At 41.4% G+C, this 22,729-nt stretch overlaps 1 protein-coding gene across 3 annotated transcripts in view; it reads right to left on the reverse strand.

Annotated features, from left to right (window-relative positions):
* The window catches only part of LOC101466889 (protocadherin-1), a 230,540-nt gene that overhangs the window by 45,733 nt on the left and 162,078 nt on the right, over positions 1 to 22,729 (reverse strand). Inside the window, exon 5 of one of the 3 annotated variants that reach the window (XM_004552050.6) lies at positions 8,451 to 12,971. The exons of the other annotated variants lie outside the window; for them this stretch is intronic. Coding sequence (XP_004552107.1) covers positions 12,913 to 12,971 — 59 coding nt within the window. The 3' untranslated portion in view covers positions 8,451 to 12,912. Of the gene's footprint in view, positions 1 to 8,450; positions 12,972 to 22,729 lie in introns of those variants that run through there. 3 annotated transcript variants of the gene reach the window in all.

Raw genomic sequence — 22,729 nt, forward strand, 5'->3', positions numbered from 1 at the left:
CGATTCTCTTTTAAAATGGGGCTGCAGATGCTTTATTATAAGCATATTGCATTGTAATAGCATAAATAAGGCAAAGAGCCAGGAGAAGGTACTTTAAAAAAGTCCCTTCCTTCAAACAATATCCTTAAAACAGCCTAACACACATCTATTTGAGTAAGTAGGGTTACTCAAACAAATGTTACTGGGGCTGTTTTCAGCTGCATTTTAATTCACATTTGTTGCTCTAGCGAGTACGGGGTGTGTATAACAGCGTGTGTTTATGCTAATGAAGGAACATGCCACCCAGTGCCAAACTGCGGCTCACTAATGTGCTTTTAATAGTTTAATCCCACAGAGTGGAGCCCAGTGACTTATGGATTATGATGTATTAGGAAATGTATACAGATAATATTAAATCATCGCATACGTGATATCGCACTCACATGGGCATATTTTTGTGCTTTTGTTTATTTTATTTATCTGAAAAACCTCCTTTACACACATACACTCACACACCAACCATACAACCCTCAGGACCTCAACTCATCCAGCAGGGGTCAGAGGTCAACAGGAAATGGACAGGAAGTGGACCGTGGAGGACTGTGCTGGTGTCTGACCGCTATAACTGGAGCAGAAGAAGATCTTCCCCCTGGACACACACACATGCACGCACACAGTCATGCAGCAGACACACAGTCATGTCCCCTAACCCTTTCCCCTTTCTTCACAAAACTACACACAGAAACATTTTAATGCATGTATACACTCATGCACATCTCCTCAAACCATCCCACACACACATAAACACAGTGGGGTGATATAATGTGATGTGAAAGCTGGCCTGCCTGCGTGCCGTTTGCAGTCCATCACCCACTTTCTCTCCCTTCGTTTTGCCTCACAGGCTCAACCACACCCATTAATGCACCAATCAGATGCTTCGGGTTATACAAAGTTAATATCAGCCTGAATTTACACCAAAGGCACGGCTCAGCTGTCCTCTTACATGGCAGACGTAAATCACACAAAAGCAGCTAAACAAATGTAAAACATTTTTGAAACATGAAGTTCAGGCAGGTTTCATCCCCTGTTGTTTCCTTTACAGCTTATCTACTGTCTTGTGAATGGGCAGCGTGTGTGTGTTTGGCATTATAAACATCACAAGTAATGCCTTGTCCTCAAACTTTGTGAGCATGAGTGTGTGTGTGTGGGAGTGTGCTCTGCATTAGAAGCACCGGTAGCACCACTGACCCGTGTTCGCCTCAGTGTGTTTTTATCTCTGCCTGTGTGACCCGAATTGTAAATACAGCATCCTCCGCTAAGCTGCGCATTTTGGTGTGTGTATGTGTGTGCGCATATTGGCCTGTGTGCTGTGAATTATGAGCAGCAGCCACAACCTGACCTGGTCTGTTCATGGGCTGTATGACTTCGGATCTTGCATATCAATGCGCAAGTTATCTCCGGAATACGTGCGCGTGTGATTTTTCTTTGCGTGTGCATGTGAGCCATGCCAAGAGGTTAATTGAGGGGAGGGCCTCTAAACTGTTGCCCAGGGAAACGCACTCTCATCCATCACCTCATTGACTATTCAGCACCAGGCTCTGAACAAACAAACTAATGCCGAATCCTCTCTGAGCTCAAGGGCGGAGGTGGGGAGGAGCGGACCCGCGGTGGGTCGCTATGCCCGTCGTCGGAGGCTCCTGGCTGGGCTGCTGGGGAGGCTACAGCCCCCTGCTCCCCGACCTGCTGGAGCTCAGACAACAGGCTAATCCTTACAGCACACAGAGGAGCCGCTAATAGGAGAGGATTAAACCAACAAATACACCCACTCCCTCTGCTTCTCCTCCTCTTCCTTCTTCATTCCTCCTCCTCTGCAACTTCCTCAGTTCTTTTTCCCTGTTTTTTAATTAATGTTTTTATATATCGATAGATAGTTAGTTAGATTTGATGTAAGGACTGTAAGTTAGCAGGGTAGTAAGACTTGTGTTCATGTGTATACTGTATATTGTGTGTGTGTAGGTGTACGTGTGTGTGTGTGTGCACGCGTTGGGGAGTGGATTATCCAGGTACCAGGACTCGGCGTTCGCCGGCAGCAGAGCGGAAAGCTTTAATGAGAAGTCACTATTTACTGAGGACAGAATGGGACACACATGCAACACAGAGACTTTACTGTAAATACACACACACACACACACACACACACACACACACACACGAGAACCTTCTAATACTACACAGTCCAGTACACATACGATGATGCACTGCTTCACACACACACTAACCAGTGCAGTAATGGGATTTGGAAGGTTTTCTCTATAAACCAGTCTGCCCTCTTTCTCCTCATTAAGGTACACACCGCACACGTACACACAGCTCAGACACTGAAGCACTGCTGGCTCTATGCTGCTGCAGACTTCTGGGCTCAGTAATTATTTGGAATCTCTGTATCTTTGTCTTCTTTTGTTTGTGTGTACCTGTAGGTGTGTGTCTCTGTGTGTGTGTGCTGGCTTGCTGCTAACAGAAACAGTCTGGTTGAGCTTTGAAAGAATGTAGCAGACGATACTTTACAGTCTCAGAAGTTCTTCATCCACAAATTCAGTCGAAGAATTTTTTTTTATTAGAAATGGGTTTGAAATCGTGACCTCGGTTCGATCCAATCAAATCTTGTTTTTGGCATCCAAACCGAGGAACATTACTGCCAAAGCAACATGATTTATATCTGCATTACAATACAAACAGTCTCAACATGAAGACGCAATACGGGTGATTTAGGCCTGAGAAGGTTGCCCTCTTCAGGCAAGGAAAGTATAAATTGCTTCTAAATGTATAAGGCAGGTTCACGTTATGTTATACCGTTAATGACCTTTAGGTCCAGCTGTATTTAGCAGCCATGTCACGTTTATGGCACAATGCCACAATTTGACATTACGGAGCATCATGATTTAAAAGGTGTTAAATCATTTTAAATCATTTCCTACCAGAGCAACAAAACAGCTCCTGCTGTTAAAAAAAAAAGGGCGATGTAAAACTTTAGCTGCTTCCCTTTTCTGTCATTACAATGTGATGCATGATATACCCACCTGATGACTTCAATAAATACAAATGGTTCCAGATTCAAGATATAATAATACGATATAAAATGAAAAGGATGTCATCTATGCAAACTGATCAAAGGCTCCAAAGACTGGTGCTTCAGTCAGCTATTGCACAGAAGCGATCTCATAGATGAATTTTCACATCCAATCAACGTATTTGTACAACAACAACAAGACGAAGCTGGAGGTTTTTTTTAATTAAGGCTAACCAAGACAAAGTGATGGAATCACACCAGCCACGCCACCAATATCATTTAAAAAGGTGAGAAGGAATAAAGTGGATAACAGCCACAGGCCCATTTATTATGTTTAAAATCAACACAATCATTTTGATCTGAACTACACACCAGTGAAGTGTTGCTGCGTCTCACTGAGGACCAAATGTGTCCACAGTCAGACATAATCACCGGCCAAAGCACTCAGCCTTTGTGATCATTCCTGCCACAGTGGGTGTCTCCAGGAAGACATTTTGCCACGATGAAACGCAGCGTGGCGTCAGTTAACAGGTTACAGATGGTTATTTGTTTATACTGTATGTGGAGTAAGAAGGATAGCACTTATTTGTGGTATGTAATGTGTGGTAGAGCGTATGAGATGAAGTAAATTAAACTCGTAGTTTTGCTTTGGGCAATAAAAATTTTTCTGTCATTGAAATGTGGAAATGTGAGGAAAAACTACTTCCTGCCACGAGGAATATTTGTCTCAGAGGAGGAAGTACATCTCAGTGTTTCCCAGCTGCCCTCTCCACTCAGACTCGCAGTGCTCTCTGGGCGCTCGTGTCTCTTTATAAGGTCCATTTTCTCCAGCCTGTTTGAGCTCAGTGAGTCTGTGTGTGGTTAATAAACTCTCTGTTCTGGGTTATTTTCAGATTCTCTGTGTGGAAACAGCAGAGCAGGGCCTCACATTCTGCAAAGTGCTAATTTCTCATCCACAGCTAACACCTGAAAACAGTGCATAAATATATTAACCCTGCATGCAAACACTGTGATGACCTTTTGTCTTGCAACATAATCCTTACATTAGTCCTGCCTCAGACCTCACCAAACCCAAGGTGATAGGTGAAATGGTCCACTGAAACATTTCACCTAACTCTAAAGGCCGTTACACACAAAACGTGTTTTTCCTCCCCACTGTCACCAACAAGTTTGCTAGGGTTCGTTCTCTAATGGTGTGTTTATCGAAGAATCAAAAGTGACTGTTGATTTAAAATCATACTTTATGAATAAAACTGAAGGGAAATTGCAAAGTGGCTCACAAACACTACCTACATGCACAGCTGAATCCATGCTTGCAGAGCTCATGACTTTTTTAGACTTTTCCTTTGTCATTCTGCACCAACACACACATAAACGCACGTACACACACACACACACACACACACACACACACACACACAGTTTTGCTTCCATCACTTCAGAGGACTTAACGCTGCCCTTAGCCATAACTACTGCTTGTTTAAACTTAGCCTTCATCTTAACTATTGTAAACAAGAGTGATTGAGTTGTGGGATCTTTACATTTTCGTCCTCAGAAGGAAGACGGGTCCCCACAAGATGAGTAATCCGAGCAGACGCTTGCAATACATGCGAGCAGAGTAATCATAGCAAATTGACGGATGACTGCACCGCCACTTTTTATCTGTTTCTACACGTACAGACATGAACACGCTCATGTGTCGTGGTCTCTAAAAACTCCATCTCCCACCCTTCATCTCTCTCTCCCTCCATCCTCTCCTGTCCAGAGAGTTAGATGGTGATTAGCGTTGGGATTCTGGGACTCTGGCCTCAGTTTTCATTAACAGCCATAAACACAGTTCTGCTGCACCACCGAGACCAACCGCAGGCTTTGAGTGTGTGTGTGTGTGTGTGTGTGTACATCTGAGGAAGCTTTGTCGGTGCTTTGATGAGAGAGAGAGAGAGGTGTTGTTTATCATGGCAGTAATTAAGGCTGCTGTTCGGCTTTAATTAAAATATAACAGCGGCACCAAGTATGGACTGGTTCTCACACGCACACAAAAAAACCACGCACGGCATCTTTAGCAGTCTATTTACCACAAAAGATAAGGTAAGACGACCACACTCTGAAAGACTTCCAGGGCGACACACACACATACACGCCGCTATCAGCCTCACATAATTGGATCTGATCCAAAAGCGACTTGTGACATCTCCTTGATCCTCTCACTTGAACCCAAACACACCTCGAGCTTCACTTTGGTCCATGTTCTCTCTGACTTTTTAATGGTCTGTTCCAAACTCTACAAGCTTATTCATATTTATTTATTAAGGCAGCGTGTCCTCTCTCTGGTGGGGCGGTAAACTGATTAATCCTGGTCTTTTTCACACGCTCGACTTGCAAGATTACAAGCCTCGGTTGTCGAGGTAAAAAAAAAGAAGAAAAAAAGAGAGAGAGTGGCTCGTGCAAAGCGGCAGATCTTGGGTGCACGTGCGATTCTGGTTTGTGTGAGTTCGCTGGTGCTACATTCAAAGGTGCAGTGGAGATTCATTTTGCTCTCAGCTAGTCAGATTACTGGATGGAAACAGCTGAGCCAATCACAGGCCAGTATACCAGCGGTAGCTCAACAAATGGTGAGAGTCTACAGAGAGATAACGTGGCTTTTCCAGCTGAGTGTGTCGAAAGGCCAAACCACATATGGTTGTCACTTTTGGTTGGCTAGATAATTATGTAAATTTTAGCTCCTGTTATGTAATAACTGAGGGAGAACATGCGCTGATGCTCTTTTGTACAGAACCAGCCACAGAAACCATCATGCATGTGGAATACATGGAATATGTAATATTTACAGCTTCATCGAGCTTTTATAGCTGAGGCTTATTCATGGTGTAAAGTTCTTCAGACACCGGACGCGTAAAGTTTGCGTTTTAAATATATTTCGGACTCGCATATTCTTAATGCAGCCAAATTTCACAGGACGACCTTGCAGTGCTTATTTTTTCTGACCAAGTTAGATTTTTGTTTGCAAATAACCAGACCTGACCAATCAGGCCACAGCATTTGGGAACAAGTGCACTGATGATGGAAATCCTATTTGACCTCAGACACACAGCTAGGTGCTGCTCGAGGTTATTTACTCTCTGAAATGATTTCTCTGCTTCCTCAGCTCAAACTGCCCCACCGGCATCCTGAAGTACGGACGAAAGCGGCCGTGAAACAGCTTCAACTCCTGAAAATCTCCCTGCCGCTGCCTTCTCCTGAGAACTGGGTGTATCCAGAGATTCAGTTTCTAGCTATTCTTCTTTAGAAACATCAGGACAAGCTTCATGTCGACTCTAGTTCTTTTTTTTTTTTCAGTGCATTTTTTTGGTGCATATGTACGTTACAGGACAAATTCAGATCTGAAAAATTCTGAATTTCCTGTCATTTTGTTTACAATGTGCTTGGTGTGTAAAACCGGTGAGAAGCAAAGCTCCACAGTACATGAGAAAAATATACAAATCTTTGAGACTCCCGACATATTTTTACATGTACTGTTTTCCAAAAACGTCCAGTTTTCAGCTTTATTTACTTTATTGGCTTCTATTAGTATATAAAAACATGTCTATTTACTAACTAATTATATTCAGTTCTGTGCTGAAAATGATTCATTCCAATCTAATGTAATATGAGTGTGACCTGTAAGGAAAGTGCAGTTTGTCCTCATCCAGACGCGAAACTTTAGTTCTATTTTAAATCACCAAAACAGCCTCCTGCAGGTGTTTTATAAAGAGCCTACAGTAACATAAGACTGGTGCAAAACTGCCTTCATGTTCAGGGAAAGACATTTAAAAAATATAATATGAATCTTTTCATGGCATCTGTTTGATCTAAAACAGGGAAAAAACTATTTTGCACGTTTTGCATACCACAGACCTAAAACTCGTGGATGTCAGTGACCTGTGCAAAGGTGTGGACGGCTTACGGCTGATAAATCTACTGCTTGTCATTCTTTTTTCTGACCTGAGCTGAAGGTAAACAGCACCTACGATAGGTGGACCAGAGTTCAGGAGATCAGTGACCCCACTCGGGTTCAAATCTCTGGATTCTCAACAGGTTAAAGTCAGCTAGAATACTCAACTGTGCACCCACAGGCACAGTATAGCTGATAGAAATTTAGTCACATAGTCCAAGTGACAGCAGCTCACGTATATGGGCTCAGAGGGGTGTGTGCGTTTGTGCGCGTGTGTGTAACCAGGTGTAGAGCTGTCACTGAAGGAGAAAATTAGTCAGAAAATGACAGCAGCGTACCTGAGTGAGCAGACACAAACTTCAAAAAGTTTGCAACGACACACATTTCACAGAAACTTCACACACGCACAGCCGCGCACACACACACACGAAGCTATTTTCACTGCGGTGAAGCCTCAGTGACTGCATGATATTTAATTATACTGATAAAAAAAGACTAAGCGCTCTGAGTCGCTGTCCTTTTCTTTTCATCTCCAGGTCAATTTGAACGCTCGGAAATGTTTGCATTTCACATCCTTTGACCTTTGATCCTCTGAGTTTATTCTTAAAAACTGTTCAATTGCCAGAACAAACACTGAAAGTTAAGGTCAAAGAACGGGTCTATATCAAGCATGAGCCCCAGTGGTCGATTCTTTATGAACCAATGGGCCACGTTAACGACGAGCTAGTCCATCTCTATCCCTCACAGTCATGTGGTACATGAAACAATACCCTACAGCGCAGCATCACAACCCTCAAAGAATGGAGTCAGTGTTGCACTGACACCAAATATTCAGATTACTGCACCATGAGTTTTTCTTGAAGTGCAACTAATGGTGGGAAAATTCTTGAGTTGACTGAACCTGTTGATCTAACTTAAACCAGCTCATTGTTGGATCTTCGCATCAGCTGAAATTCTTTTAACTTGATGAGACCGATGCGGACAGTTCCCCGTCTTTGTACTGGTGTGAGAACTCACGCCTTTCACTTAGAAGGAGGAGAAACATTTCAGCACACTCTCTGGGGTGATGCCTTCTACTGAAGTCAATAAGTTAGGGATAATCATCAATATTTCGGAAAGGTTTAAGAAGATTGGGCCTTACTTTAGATTCCACAACAGTCATGTAGAAACATGAGCTAGTTTACTGAGTGCAGGCTCATTAGAGAGGGTTTACTCATCAACACTGCAAACATGTTTATGCTTTCCACGATCAATAATCAAGCAGCTTGAGATGATACATAATTGTGCAATTAAAACTTTGGAAGCAAAGTCAATATGATATCCCCGCTGAGGTCTCCCGTGAAAATAGATACGTTAAGGTGTCTCATACAAGGTGCTCAGGAACAAGAGCAAACTTTCTGTGTGTGTGTGTGTGTGTGTGTGTTGCTTTTGGCTTCAGACGTGCAGAAAACAGATGAAAAGAGAAAGTAAAGCTGCGGTACATGATATCAGCACTTATTTATTTTAATAAAAACCTCTGAATACAAAGTACATTCACAGGTACAGTAGCAAGCCACTGAGCTGCTCTGTTGGATTTCTACAGCAAACCAGTGATCACTACAAATATTCAAATTCATACACCATTTTACAACTTTATATCCCATAAACATACCGCTATAAGTCAGAATAAACACACTTTTGTACTTACAAACAAATAATCCTGGTTTTCGGCTGTTATTCATTTGTTACTAAGCTGTAGCACTAACCAACCAACCAGCTGAGTCCTACACAAGTCTATTTACTGGAAGATACAAGAAAGAAAAGCTCTGATTGGCAGGTCAATAAGAGCTTCAGTCGTTAATGATTTGATTAACAGGTCGATAAGGAGTCTAACTGCCTGAATGACAGGATTCACTGGCAGTTAAATCTTAAATGGCCTAAAAAAAAGGAAATCTCCAAGCTATTTGTTGTTAAAATGAGCTTTTTTGGACAGGAGGGGTAAAGGAGGACGTGGAGCTGACTGTGGTTTGGATATGGAGCAGCAGCAGACTTTAAACAGAGAGATCACGACAGAATGATCGCGTCTGAATATTTATGTATTGCGACACAGTATATACTATGATAAAGTTATCAGTTATCTTTTGGTGCTTGTAGTTCTTTAGATAATAATAATAGTTCTGGTTTTAGATACAGGATGATGGCGTTTGCTCAGCACAGCAACCGGAAGCAGAACAAAGCTGCTGTTTTAATTCCATCGAAAGGTTTTTCAGGAATTCATCAACCAATTATAAGAAAATGCTCATAAACTTCAAATAAGTCCATTGACTTTACTAAAAATGTCTCATTTGATAAAACAGAAATTGAATGTGCAAAAAAGAAGAAAGAATCAATAAATTCTAGTAAATTTGTAATTATACAAAGATTTGTTTTATTTTTCTCTGAATTTTAACCTAATGACCTGTAACTTTATCAGTAACCTGAATAAAAAAATGAATGAATGCATCGTCTTTTTCCTTTCTTCTTCATGCAGCAGTTTTCTCCAGCTTTCAGTCTCTGAGCTCGGCGTAACTTCTACACTGGAAACATAGATTAAACTGATTTTCATTTTATCATCTGACTCCAGTTTACAAGACAAACAAGAGGACATCTGAATGTAAGAGTGTGGCCAGTCAATTCTAAATCAATTATAAAGGAAGTGAAGTGGCAGGAGTGAGTTTCTGTCCACCCTGACAAGCCTTTCTGTCGGCCTGTGAGAGAAAGCAGGTTGGCTGATTATCTGCCAATCACCCTGTCCTCCGAACCCTGACTGTCACTCATCAACTCCAGGCACGGGGGCTACAGAAAAAGGAAACAAAGGTCAATAAATCTTCTTGATGCATTCTCAATCATCCAGGAAAGTAAATCTCCAAAAGTTGACTCTGTTCATCTGAATGTAGCGTTTTGTGGGAGAAACGTTTCGTCACTCATCCAAGTGACTTCTTCAGTCTCAGCTGACTGCAGGTTTCCCCAGTCTTATAAACAGTTCATTTGCATAATGACTGAAACCAGCCCACTGAAGGAACAATGGGCTGGGAGGTCAGTTCCTTAATCGTAATTATGCAAATTCTCATGACCATTGATCAACAACCACTGACCAAAACCCACTGACCAAAGCCCACTGATCAATGACTATGAGTACCATTCACAGAGAGTTAGGGAATGGCTGCAATCACAGCATTGTAAGATGGTGACAGATGTACCCTTAGGCCCCCTCCTCGATTCAGAGATGGTCTTTCCCTTTTTACGTAAATGGCCTCCTTGACTCCGCGCTCAAACCAGCGTTCCTCCCTGTCCAGGATGTGTACATCCTCATCATTGAAAGAGTGTCCACTGGCCTGTAGGTGTAAATAGACTGCAGAGTCCTGGCCTGACGAGGTAGCTCTTCTGTGTTGTGCCATCCGCTTCGCCAAAGGTTGTTTGGTTTCCCTGATGTATAAATCATGGCAATCCTCCTGGCACTTAACAGCGTACACTATGTTACTCTGTTTGTGTTGGAGGACCCGATCCTTGGGGTGGACCAGTTTTTGGCACAGCGTGTTTTGGGGTTTAAAAGCCACAGAGACCCAGTGTTTAGAAAAAATGCATCTTAACTGCTCTGATATTCCTGACACATATGGGATCACTACAGGTTTTCGCTTGGGCAGCGGTTGTCCTTCTCTCCTGGATCGGCTGGAGCTTTCTTTAGGTGCCTTTCCAGCTTTGACAAAAGTCCAGCTGGGATAACCACATTTACTCAGGGCCTTCTTGATGTGCTGTTCTTCTGCCTCCCTGGCCGCTGTGTCAGTGGGGATGGTGTTCGCTCTGTGTTGTAGCATCCTGATGACACCCAGTTTGTGCTCCAGTGGATGATGAGAGTCAAACCTTAAATACTGATCCGTATGTGTAGGTTTACGGTACACGTCAGCTTTTAGATGTCCCAAATTACTGATGGAAATTTCACAGTCTAAGAAGGCTAACCTGCCACTTTTCATATCCTCCCTGGTGACGGTGTCGGTCCACCGAGTTAATGTGATCGGTGAAATGTAGTATGTCCTGAGATTTGATTTTCACCCAGGTGTCATCCACATATCTGAACCAATGGCTTGGTGGTGTTCCAGGGTAGGATAGCAAAGCCATCTTTTCCACTTCTTCCATGTACAAATTGGCCACGATGGGTGAAACTGGGGAGCCCATGGCGCACCCATGTTTCTGCCTGTAGAACTGACCCTTGTATGTGAAGTAGGTGGAATGAAGACACAGTTCCAAAAGCAAACACACTTGGTCGATGCTGAGAGTGGTCCTGTTGCTGAGGTTGGTGTCATCCTGTAATCTTTTACGGACTACCTCCAACGCTTCCGTGACTGGGATGCAAGTGAAGAGAGATGTAACGTCGTACGAGACCATTGTTTCATCTGACTCCATAATAACATTTCTCACCTTCTCAACAACTGGATGTGGTGTTCAGAGCTGCCCACCAGCGGGTTGAGGATCGAAGCCAGAAACTTGGAGATGTTATAGGTGACCAAGTTGATCATGCAGACAATCGGTCTTAAAGGTGCACCCTGTTTATGTATTTTCGGTAAACCATACAGACTTGGTGTAGACTCCCTTGGGTATAGCCTGTGATGCGAGGTCCGGTCAATAGCCTTGTCTTGTTCTAACTGCTTCAGACAGTCTATCACCCTCTTCCTGTAGCCACTTCCTTGGTCTCGTTTCAGGGGCTCATAAGTATTTTCGTCACTGAGTTGTGACAAATTTTTCTCATGATAGCCTTTCTGGTTTAGCAGTACTGTGCACCTACCCTTGTCTGCTGGAAGGATGATAATGTTGTTGTCATCACTAAGTGATGTGAGTGCCTTCCTCTCCTCCATGGTGATGTTAGATGCTGGGGGCTTTGCGTTGCTGAGAGAGGCCGAAACTTTCGTCCGTAGTTGCTCTGCTTCCACTTCTGCAATATTGTTGTTACGAATTGCTGTTTCTGTGGCTGCGATCAGCTCCACTAGTGGGATTTGTCTTGGTGTGACAGCAAAATCCAACCCTTTAGCAAGGATGTTTTTCTTTGTTTTGGTGAGCTGTCTGTCAGACAAATTCTTCACCCACTTATCCACATCCTCGGTGTTGCATCCTTGTCTCTTCTGGTCACTGAGGACACTCTCCATATTTTGTGGTGGTTTCCGACGTACAACAAGTAAGTCAAACTTCCTTTGTTGCCTGGTCTTAGACTTCTTGTGCTGTGCTAGACGAGCCATTTATAAGATTGGGGGAACCTGCAGTCAGCTGAGACTGAAGAAGTCACTTGGATGAGTGACGAAACTTTTCTCCCACAAAACGCTATGTCCAGATGAACAGAATCAACTTTTGGAGAAAGGTCAATAAAGTTCAAATATGGCCCATAAAATGTGACTTTTGGGAAACAATGTGTAGTTCTCACACAGAAAAGAAGCTTCAAACCAGCTGATAAAAAGAGGCGACAAGAGCAAGAACCCACAAAAGGCCAATAATCCACTGCGATCGTGACGAGTCCACTTAGGCGTCAGTTACATCCACAAAGAGAACAGTGCAGCGTAGGCGAAAAGGTACAAATCCGCTCCCCAAAAAGTGACCTACCGAGGATGAGGAGGGACAAAAACAAAAAAAAAGATCCCAGAGGAACCAAAGATGATTAACTCCTCGTTATTCGGGAAAATTTCTCCAACCAAAAAATATTTCTTTAATCAGGTTTTTGTTTTTTGATTCTCCTCGATGGGAACTTGTACGAAGTGAAACATGAAGCAAAAAAAGCAGTTCACAACCACCACAGGCAAGGAGGGAAGAGAAAAAATCCTCAGAACTGAAGCAGAGACAGAAAAAGCTTGAGGACTGAATCGGTTTTCTTTTTGTAAATTCAAGGAGGAAAAAAAAAGAAGCTTTAGATGCTCTTTGTGTCTTTAGTTTTGTCTTAAGGCAGTCTTTTATGTCCGGCCCCCTTCTCCAGCTGGGTGCTTGACGACGCTCCACCTACAAGAGGATAGATACGGACGTCTTACACCTCAGGTAACGCAACGTAGATATCACATTCCATGCAAAATGTCTCAGAAATGAGAAAAAAATGCCAAAAAACGTAGGAGTAATTGAAAGCTGGTTGAAGGAAAAATGATGCTTAAAAAAGGAAGCTAATTAAAAAAAAATGTGGGGGCAAAATACGCAAAATGAATTCACTGATCAGTTTGAAAATATCTTTAAAAAAAATAAGTGCACCATTCATAAACTCACATGGCCACAGTTATATACAGCTGTTAAAAAAAAGACCAAATCATTGAGTCTCGCTGATCACATTGGATTCAGTCAAACAACCGTTTTGGTATGAACAGAAATTCAGAAACAGAACTACATGTTTTATAAATCAAGACACGAATATATAAGATTATGTGAACTTTGTTCATTTAGTCAGCCATGACAGTTTGAGACAGGCTAATTGGATAAGCTAGCTTCCGATTTCATTTAAAAGTTTAATTCCTGTTAACGAGCAGTTTAAATAAAGTAATAATAATAATAAAACTATCTTGAGCCGAGGTTTGCAAAAGCTCACGTTAACGTTTGCTAATTGTTCTGTCATTGTTGACCTGAGTCAGGTGGACCGAGTTCGGTTTTGCACATTTCTGTCAGGCCAGGTTCTGCATGAACGCACACGTATGCCTTGCACCCTCAGTCATTTAAATGATTACACTATTACTGGTAGCTTGTGAGTCTTTGGCTTTGAATTTTCCGTACAAAGAAATATTGAAGATTCATAGAAATGCACTTTTGCACCATTGTTCTAAACGTCGTCACCTGAGAAGGTGCGGATAAAACAGGAATGTGGGTAAAGGCTGCTGAAGCTCTCCATGCTCTCATGGCTGTTTATTCTTTTGCACTCCGGGTGTTTGATTATTGTCACTCTGGTGTAGCCCATGTCTACAGCTCTGATCCAAATACCCCTCCAAACATTTCTGCTGCTTTACATGCAGTGTTTGTGCAAGTATACATGCTGATCCTCATTACTGATACCTCAGGCACCTGTGAATACAGTGACAGAAAGAGGTCTCACAGAGCCACAGCTCACTTGCATTGCAGTTGTTAGCTAGCCATGTGGACAGGCTGTTTACAGGTGTGACTCTGGAGCCCCTCCTACAGCACTGCTCGTGCCGTTATGTCTTTATAATTATCTACAACTAATTCTGCGTATTTCTACATAAAGCTACTTTCGGCTGCTCCCTCACTGACAAAGGACCGCCACAGCGGAAAGCTCCACATGTTTGATGCCGGATGTCCTTCCTGATACAACCCCAAAGGAATCTGATCTCCTGCTGGGAGATCGCTTTTTAAGCGAATGTGTAAACCACCGCACTATACGCACTTCTGCACAGGGTTCTTACTGTATATACTTTACAATCAACTGTCATAATAATTATGATAATCATAATAAAAACATGCAAAATAAAAAACATGTAACTTATAATCCGACTTATAATCACTTTTATTGTAAATGTGGTAGTTGAAGTTCATTGGATTGCTTTAATTTTACATGCAAACTACACAATCACCTGAGATTGCTCTGCTTGAGAGTGACCAATCACCAAAGGTCCATTCAGGCTCAATATTAAGGCATTTCTAATGCCATCAAAAGTGAATATAAAGGCTCATAAACGGAATTAGATACAGCTAACATCTCTGCAGTAAGTTCATTGTTGTTTGAGGTGAATAACCTCAGACGGCCGTCTGGAGGTCAACGCGCAAAAAATCTCTTCTTGTTCAACCTGAATGCGCCTCAATAGTCTGCTACAGTCGCAGTATTATGAATATTTAATTCAATACACTGTGGGTGTGTGTTTATGTGTCAAGGCATTAGTGACCTTCAAGTAATGAATCGGGCTGAATCAAGTTGTACAATGAACCTGGAGGAACGTATAGACCCACACGTGCACACATACTTGCACACACACGTGCACACGCACACGCTGCAGCAATTGGCTGCAGTGTGCTGTGATCTAGCATTGACTTTAGATTTTAACAGTAGTGAAGTGTGTGGAGCAGGGAAATTATTTTACTGTTATTGTTAAATAATTATTATCAGTACCATTGCATTGATAATATAATCTGCAGTATGATCATTGCTTTAACAATGTAACAGATAGCTTTAAGATGGCCTTAAGATGTTTATGATGATGTTAACTTTGTATTCCAGGTGCAGTTATAACTATTTTATACATATTGCATATCTGTGCTTATTTGAGTTGATGTTCAGGTTCTTTAAAGGTCTTAAGCTTCACTGACGTGACTGTTCAGGTGATACATGCTGAGGGAAAACTAGAACATAGAAGGAATTGCAATACATGCTTACAAAACACTTATATCAGGTCATTTTATATTAAGGTTTTAGTAGAGGTTCTTGGTTAAAACATTTATTTAGTAGAGGACATACACATAGTCTCAGTGAGCCTCTGGTCTGGTAAAAGGTCAGAAGTGCGAGAGGTGACATAGAGGCTGAGTGAGGTCAACACACACACATTAGTTAGATTTATTTATAGGAAAGAGTTTAGTCATGTCTGGCTGTAACTGCAAAATTGTCTCGGTAAAAGAGGAACCGTTCCTTGTTGTCTCGGCAAGAAAGAGGAACAAGACAAGAACTGAAAGGTAGACAGGAAGTGCCAGCCATGAAGATAGAAGACGATGTTCTTTTTAAACTGTGTTAAAAGTCGTTGTGGTTTTGATTTGACGTATGTGTATATATCCTGTCTGTGACGCATGAAGGGGCGTCAGTAAATCAAGCCCTGACGGTATAAAATCTGTGTATGCTTTGAGGAAGTCGAAGACTACTTGCTGTCTGCATACAGAGTGTCTTCCCACACGTGTGTAGTCATTAAAATCATTGTTTGACCAAGAGCTTCTGGACCATGGGTGGTTTGTACCCTCCTTCCTCAATTTTGAACCTTAACATTTGGGGGCTTCGTCCGGTGGTTGAGGAGGGAGAATTGGAGGTGTAGATGGAGAAATTTGGTCTTAGGTGGTCTGACGGGCAGACATGAATTCCAGTGGTCGAAGTGAGTGGGCATAAGCCGGCTTATCCAAAGGTAAGGCACTACCTGTTGAATTATTTCCAAAGTGTGCCAAATTGGATATGATAAAATTTAAGTCTACTCACTGAAGTTACTGGTGGATGTCTGTTTTGATTTTGATGAAAAATCTCATGAGTTGAAGCAGTTAGAGTTCTGCTAAGAAGAAAGAAGAAATGAAAGCAGTTAAAGTCTGCTAAAGCAGTTAGAGTCTGCCAGGAAAAGTTTAAATACTGGGTTGAAGTCCCAAAGAAATTGAGTTAGAGTCTCAAGTAGTTTGGTAGGGAATTTGGTCATTTTGTGGGTTAAAGTCCCGGTTGGTCATTAGGTCAGACCTTTGTTGGTCAATTTGTGGGTTAGAGTCCCCATTGTCCATCAGGGTCGATCTGCCTCAGTCATACACTTTGTTGGGTGTTTTACTGTTGTTTCAAAGTATTATAAATTACTCAAGAACGCCAGTTGGACTGGTAGGAAGCGCAGTTCTCGGAGGTAATGCTCCCTCCCGGCCAAGGACACTTGGCCCTGACCTATCGGCGAATAGGGTTAGTACGGTTGGCAACCGGGGAGAACTTGGGAACCTCCAAAATAGCTAGGAGTTAGAGTCTCCTTACCGTTTGGAACGGTAGTCTGCGCTTTTTTGGTCAGAAGAAGTTGGACTTCGGGCGTGTAACTTTAACTTAAAACTTCGGGGAAAGCCTTGGCTGGGAAACGCCAAAAAATAGAGCTTCAGGCAAAGTTTGGGTTGGTTGACGCTTTTAAATTGAGTTAGGGATTTTAGAGATGAGGCCAGAAACAGTTAAAGTCTGATACTGGTTAATTGGTCGCAAAAAACTCAGGGAGTTTATCCGCTGGGCGGTTATTTTAAATTTGTCTAAATTGTGTAGGCGCTAAAGCTGACAGATCTGACAGTGGTTGTAAATATAAGATGTCTTTGTAATATAAAATAAGAGATCTCTGTGTGAAAGGAGTCTGAGGCAATGCTGGAGCTATTGTTAGACGGTGTGTGTGTGAGTGAAAATGCAAATGAGTAAGCAGTGAACTGTTTAAACCACAGTTGGTTTTACAAATACTGCTGCAAACATTGTTGAGTGTGTGTTTCAAATGCCATTATGTTCATTAGAGGGTTATAAATAAAGTTTTGAGTTGCCGTAGTGGATGTATAGTAATTGACTGAGTTTGAATGTAGATAGATAAATATAGAGTGCACTGTGTATATTTAAGATTAACATGTTACTTTCAGTACCTTCTCTCAAGCAATAGTTGCTGGTGTGCTTTATTTTTTCAATTTCTTGTGTGTGCTGTGAGAATTAATAGGGGTTTCAATTGTTTTTTGTTTTTGACTTGCTCTTTTTGATTATGACAAGCATGTCTAAAATACTTTTAGGAAAGCATATTTTGAGTGATTCTAAGTGTGTGAATGCTGTGAGTAGTAGGCTTTGAGGGATTGGGTGTGAGGTGTACAAAATACTAAATAATAATAACACTATGAAAGTTGATAGTAGAGTGAGTGCAAGGCGGTGTGTGAACAGAGGAAGTCTGAGAGAGAAGTGTGTGCGTAGGCAAAATGCAGAGTGTGTGTGTGAAATAAGGGAGTATTGTTTTTACATCAAGGTTTAGTAGAACTAAAGTAGAACGTCACAAACAAACAAAAGAAGGTAAAATGAAGAGAGAAAATAACTGACAATTACATTAATGAATAGAAAACACACATACACAAAGTGCCATATGTGAAATTATTCTAGGAAGGAATCAGAAGTGAGATAGTTTAATATAAGATGCAATGAAGGAAGCAGCTTACACTCCTTTAATTTCCAGAGCCAGTGTGTTCCCTCCCCTGCCCACTTGGGCCCCGTATCAGGCGAGTATGGAAGGCTGGATAGCCCATGACGGGTAAGATCCCACCTCGAAACCCTGGGACAACCTAAGGCAGGCACAGTCACGATTACTCGGCCTCACTCAGTCCCTGTGAGCTCAGACTCACTGGTGAGATGAAGTGAAGAAGACGGGACCTCAAGGGTAAAGCCGCTGGGCTAAGGCGGAGGGGGTAAGTGGCAAGTGGAGCCCTAACTTCTGGCTGAGGACAAGGAATGCTGTTATTTAAGGGGAAATCAAAATAAGGGTTAGTAAATTTGGGAAAGAAACTGACGGCTTAAGTGGAGAATTATGAAGGAGTCTGACACACTGCAAAAGCAACATACACAAACAGAAAATGCATTAACCTTATAAAGACAAGACAAGCTCATGATGATTATTTGTATAGATACTGATTAAACCTGGCTTAGAACACAAAGATACGCAATGAAGATCAGTTTGCTACTTGTATGAGTGGTAGAATGGTGTGAATGGTTAATGAAATACACTTGAGTTTGAAGCTGAGGAATAACTCAAAGAAGCTATATGACAAAGGGAGTTATGAAAATAAAAGTGATTAAAGTAGTTTTAAAAAGAGTGACTTAGGAGTGCTCTCTCGTACTGAGTGATCAAGTAGTGATCACTGTAGAAAGAAATAAAATGATTTAATGAGTTGGTAATGTTTAAACATATGTTTCTGTTGTTACAGCAACTCATTGAGAGATGACTCAGTATGCAAATTAGTTGGAGTGAGTGGTGACGAAGGAACTTCCTGTGTGTGTGTGTGACTGAGGAAGTGACTTTCAGAAGAGGAAGCATGGCAGACAAGAGAAGTACAGATTTGGGTAGGAAATAGTTTATAGTTTAGTGATTATATGTTGTCATAAGGGGGTTTTATGCTGAATTTAAGTATGTTAAAGGGGGTGATTGTTGTGTGCAAATTGTGTGGTTTTAATGAGACTTTCGGTGTATTGAGGAGGTGAAATTATGTGGTGGCAAGACTTGTGTTTTTAAGGTTGTTGAGGTTGTTGTGGTGATGGGTTGATTTTGTCAGTTAGGTTTGGGTTGTTGTTTTTGTTTTTAATAGAGGGAGTTTTAGGAAACATCGACATGTCTAAAATTGGGCCCATTATTTTGTAACAGTGCACTTAAAGAAAACCTGTCAGGTGATTTTGTTTTGTGTTCTCATGAGCTAATAATCAGCTCTATTTTTTCATTTCTGTTTTAAGGAGGCCTGCAACAGTGAATAACGGCGCTGAAAATTCTCGGGAAGAGCAAATATAAGGGGGCTTTCCAGATTACAATTGGCTGAGGAGAAAGCTACCTGTGGGGACTATTCAGGTCGTAAGTCCCTGTAAAAAGGATTTTATGCGAGTCAATCCAGTCCAAAAGCATAAAGAAATATTTTCCTATGGAAAATAAAAAATGACTGAGCTCATTTTGCTGAGGGTGGAGAATCTGACGCGGGAAGCTCCACTATTAGCAAAAATATGGAGTGAATGTGTGAGTGAATGTGAGGATGAATAAATGTGGACAAACAATTTGTTTTTACCAGAGAAAATTTCTGTTTTGTTTTGTTGACTGGGGTTAGATTATGGGATTATAGTATATTGTTGGGAGAAGGCCAAATGTTACGGGGGAGGCATTTTCTGATATAACTCAGTTACCATTAATTGTAGAAACACATGACTGATAATTGTTCTGTGTTAAGTTTATTTGTATGACATAGATTGGATCATGAGTGGGGAAAAACTGAGCATTTTAAGTTTTGCATAGTATTGTGGATGTATAGTATTTTTGACACATGAAATGTGTCAAAAAATAAAAGGGGGAATTTAGGGTTTAATAATTTAGGATTATTTCAGGACTTTTTGGGGTTTTTGGTCATTTGGGTATGGTAAAACTGAAACTGTTATTTTTATGTTAAGGTTAAAGGATTAAAGAACTGAATCCTGTTTAGAAGATACAATACCAGGGTTTTAAAGCTGTGTACAAATCTTAGAGGGAAATTGTGGGACACGTTGACAAAAAGATATCCTTTGGGGAAAATTAGTGAGGGTTGAAGGAGGAGAACAGGTTTGATTTCTTTTTTGATCTTTAGAAGAAGTGGTTATAATGTAGGCTTACACAGACAGATATTACACAGAAACACACATGACAGTATTGATTCCAGGCAAAAGGCCTCAAATTCATTTAGCTTTTAACTGAACTTAAAGAAGGACCAAAGAGGAAGGAAAGCATATATTTTGGTTAAGTCTGATAAACTAGAATTAGAAGGTATTGTTAAATTAAAAGGAGCAAATGAAATAAAAAGGCTATACCAAAAACGGGTTATAACATAGGAAATGTGAGGTTAAAATGAAGTTAACACATAGGAGTTGTTTTTAGGCAGCATTTAGCTATGATGAAATGTATACAGGAGTAATTGCTTATATGCTTAAACTTAATTGATTAAAGTGGTTGTTTTCTTTTGGATCTTTTAGTATAATAGGCGCTTACGATGATTTTCTTGTTAAAAAGGTGACTTAAGATTAGAGTAGAGGAACTTGCAGCAGCGACAATTTGTGCACAGGATGTTGATGATCAGATAAGGGAAAAATAGAGCGAGCGACCGGACGTGAAACCAGCGCTTAAAGAATTTTAAAGTGATGAGGAACGTTGAAGAATATATATAAATACAAGTCAATAAGTTAAGAGCATAATTAGGATCATGCTTTTGATTAAAGAGTCCCAAATAGGATAAGTTAGGGAGGTGCAGGAAAAGGTGTTTTGTTTCCTTTGCAGAAGATCTCGGCGACCACAGGAGGGGCGAGGATCCTGGAGATGTCGAGGCCTCATGGACCACAAGAGAGGGACCGAGAAAACCTAAGCTTACACATGGAGTGTTCTCGAAGGGGAGCTGGTGTTTATTACCGGACCAATTAGATGACATGAGGTTGTCTGATTTGCTGAGCGAGGACACAATGTATTGCGACCTCTGGTGTTCCAGAGGTCGAGAGAGGGAATGTGGAGCAGGGAAATTATTTTACTGTTATTGTTAAATAATTATTATCAGTACCATTGCATTGATAATATAATCTGCAGTATGATCATTGCTTTAACAGTGTAACAGATAGCTTTAAGATGGCCTTAAGATGTTTATGATGATGTTAACTTTGTATTCCAGGTGCAGTTATAACTATTTTATACATATTGCATATCTGTGCTTATTTGAGTTGATGTTCAGGTTCTTTAAAGGTCTTAAGCTTCACTGACGTGACTGTTCAGGTGATACATGCTGAGGGAAAACTAGAACATAGAAGGAATTGCAATACATGCTTACAAAACACTTATATCAGGTCATTTTATATTAAGGTTTTAGTAGAGGTTCTTGGTTAAAACATTTATTTAGTAGAGGACATACACATAGTCTCAGTGAGCCTCTGGTCTGGTAAAAGGTCAGAAGTGCGAGAGGTGACATAGAGGCTGAGTGAGGTCAACACACACACATTAGTTAGATTTATTTATAGGAAAGAGTTTAGTCATGTCTGGCTGTAACTGCAAAATTGTCTCGGTAAAAGAGGAACCGTTCCTTGTTGTCTCGGCAAGAAAGAGGAACAAGACAAGAACTGAAAGGTAGACAGGAAGTGCCAGCCATGAAGATAGAAGACGATGTTCTTTTTAAACTGTGTTAAAAGTCGTTGTGGTTTTGATTTGACGTATGTGTATATATCCTGTCTGTGACGCATGAAGGGGCGTCAGTAAATCAAGCCCTGACGGTATAAAATCTGTGTATGCTTTGAGGAAGTCGAAGACTACTTGCTGTCTGCGTACAGAGTGTCTTCCCACACGTGTGTAGTCATTAAAATCATTGTTTGACCAAGAGCTTCTGGACCATGGGTGGTTTGTACCCTCCTTCCTCAATTTTGAACCTTAACAAGTGCGATATTTAAGCATGTATCCATGGCCAGAGGTGCTGCTGCACTTTTCAGGGATTACAGTCTCTAAGTAAGGTCTTCCTCATCTCTCTCTTTTTCTTTTTATTCTATTTTTCTTGCTCTGTACATTTTTCGTCTTTTCCTAGAGCTCCCCCTCTGGATTGTTAGCTCTTCTTCACCTCACGCACTCCTTTCTTTTCCTCGATCTTCCTGCTCTTTCCTCTGCGTCCCTTCTTATTAATACATTCTCCTCCTTGAATTAAGGAGGAAGTCTCCCTGTTCCTCCTCTTGAATTCTGCCTCCTCGTCCTCCTCCCTACCATCATGGCAGCATCTGTTCATAATGAAAGACACAGTTGGACATCGTTCTCGTTTAGCGCCTCCTCCACGCTACCTGCTCCAGAGGTTACCTCCCGCCGGGCGCGTTTGTTAGACATCATCAGCACTTCCCAGCAACCTTCCCTCCCTTCCTCCCTGCCACCTTCTCCTCCTCCAGATGTCATTGATCTAGAAGTGGGTCACAACAGCGCTGAATCAAAGCTAGGTTACACAAGGCTCCGAGGCAGATACTGTATGTAATTTTAGCATGGGTTAACATTTATGCGGGAGAATGTGAAATGCTACGAGTGTTGTTTGGAGCATAGAGACTGAAGCCTGAAGACCTGACAGGTGCTGAAAGGTGCAGAAGATCTTGGCCTTTAAGCCGCATGAGTCTATAAATAGGACTTTAATTTGGAATGTGTAGCTCTAAATCAGGCAGGTTGGTCTTTTAGCTTAACATGTAACTATGTTCTTTATAAATTAATCGTGGAATCCTAGACTGAAAAATTCATAATCGTACACCGAGCTCAGAATCAGTCAATAAAAATATTATTAGAATTTACTAAATGGCCTAAAACAGATCAACTGTTTTTTAT

The sequence above is a fragment of the Maylandia zebra genome, linkage group LG2 (genome assembly GCF_041146795.1).
Source record: "Maylandia zebra isolate NMK-2024a linkage group LG2, Mzebra_GT3a, whole genome shotgun sequence".
NCBI classification, from domain to species: domain Eukaryota; kingdom Metazoa; phylum Chordata; class Actinopteri; order Cichliformes; family Cichlidae; genus Maylandia; species Maylandia zebra.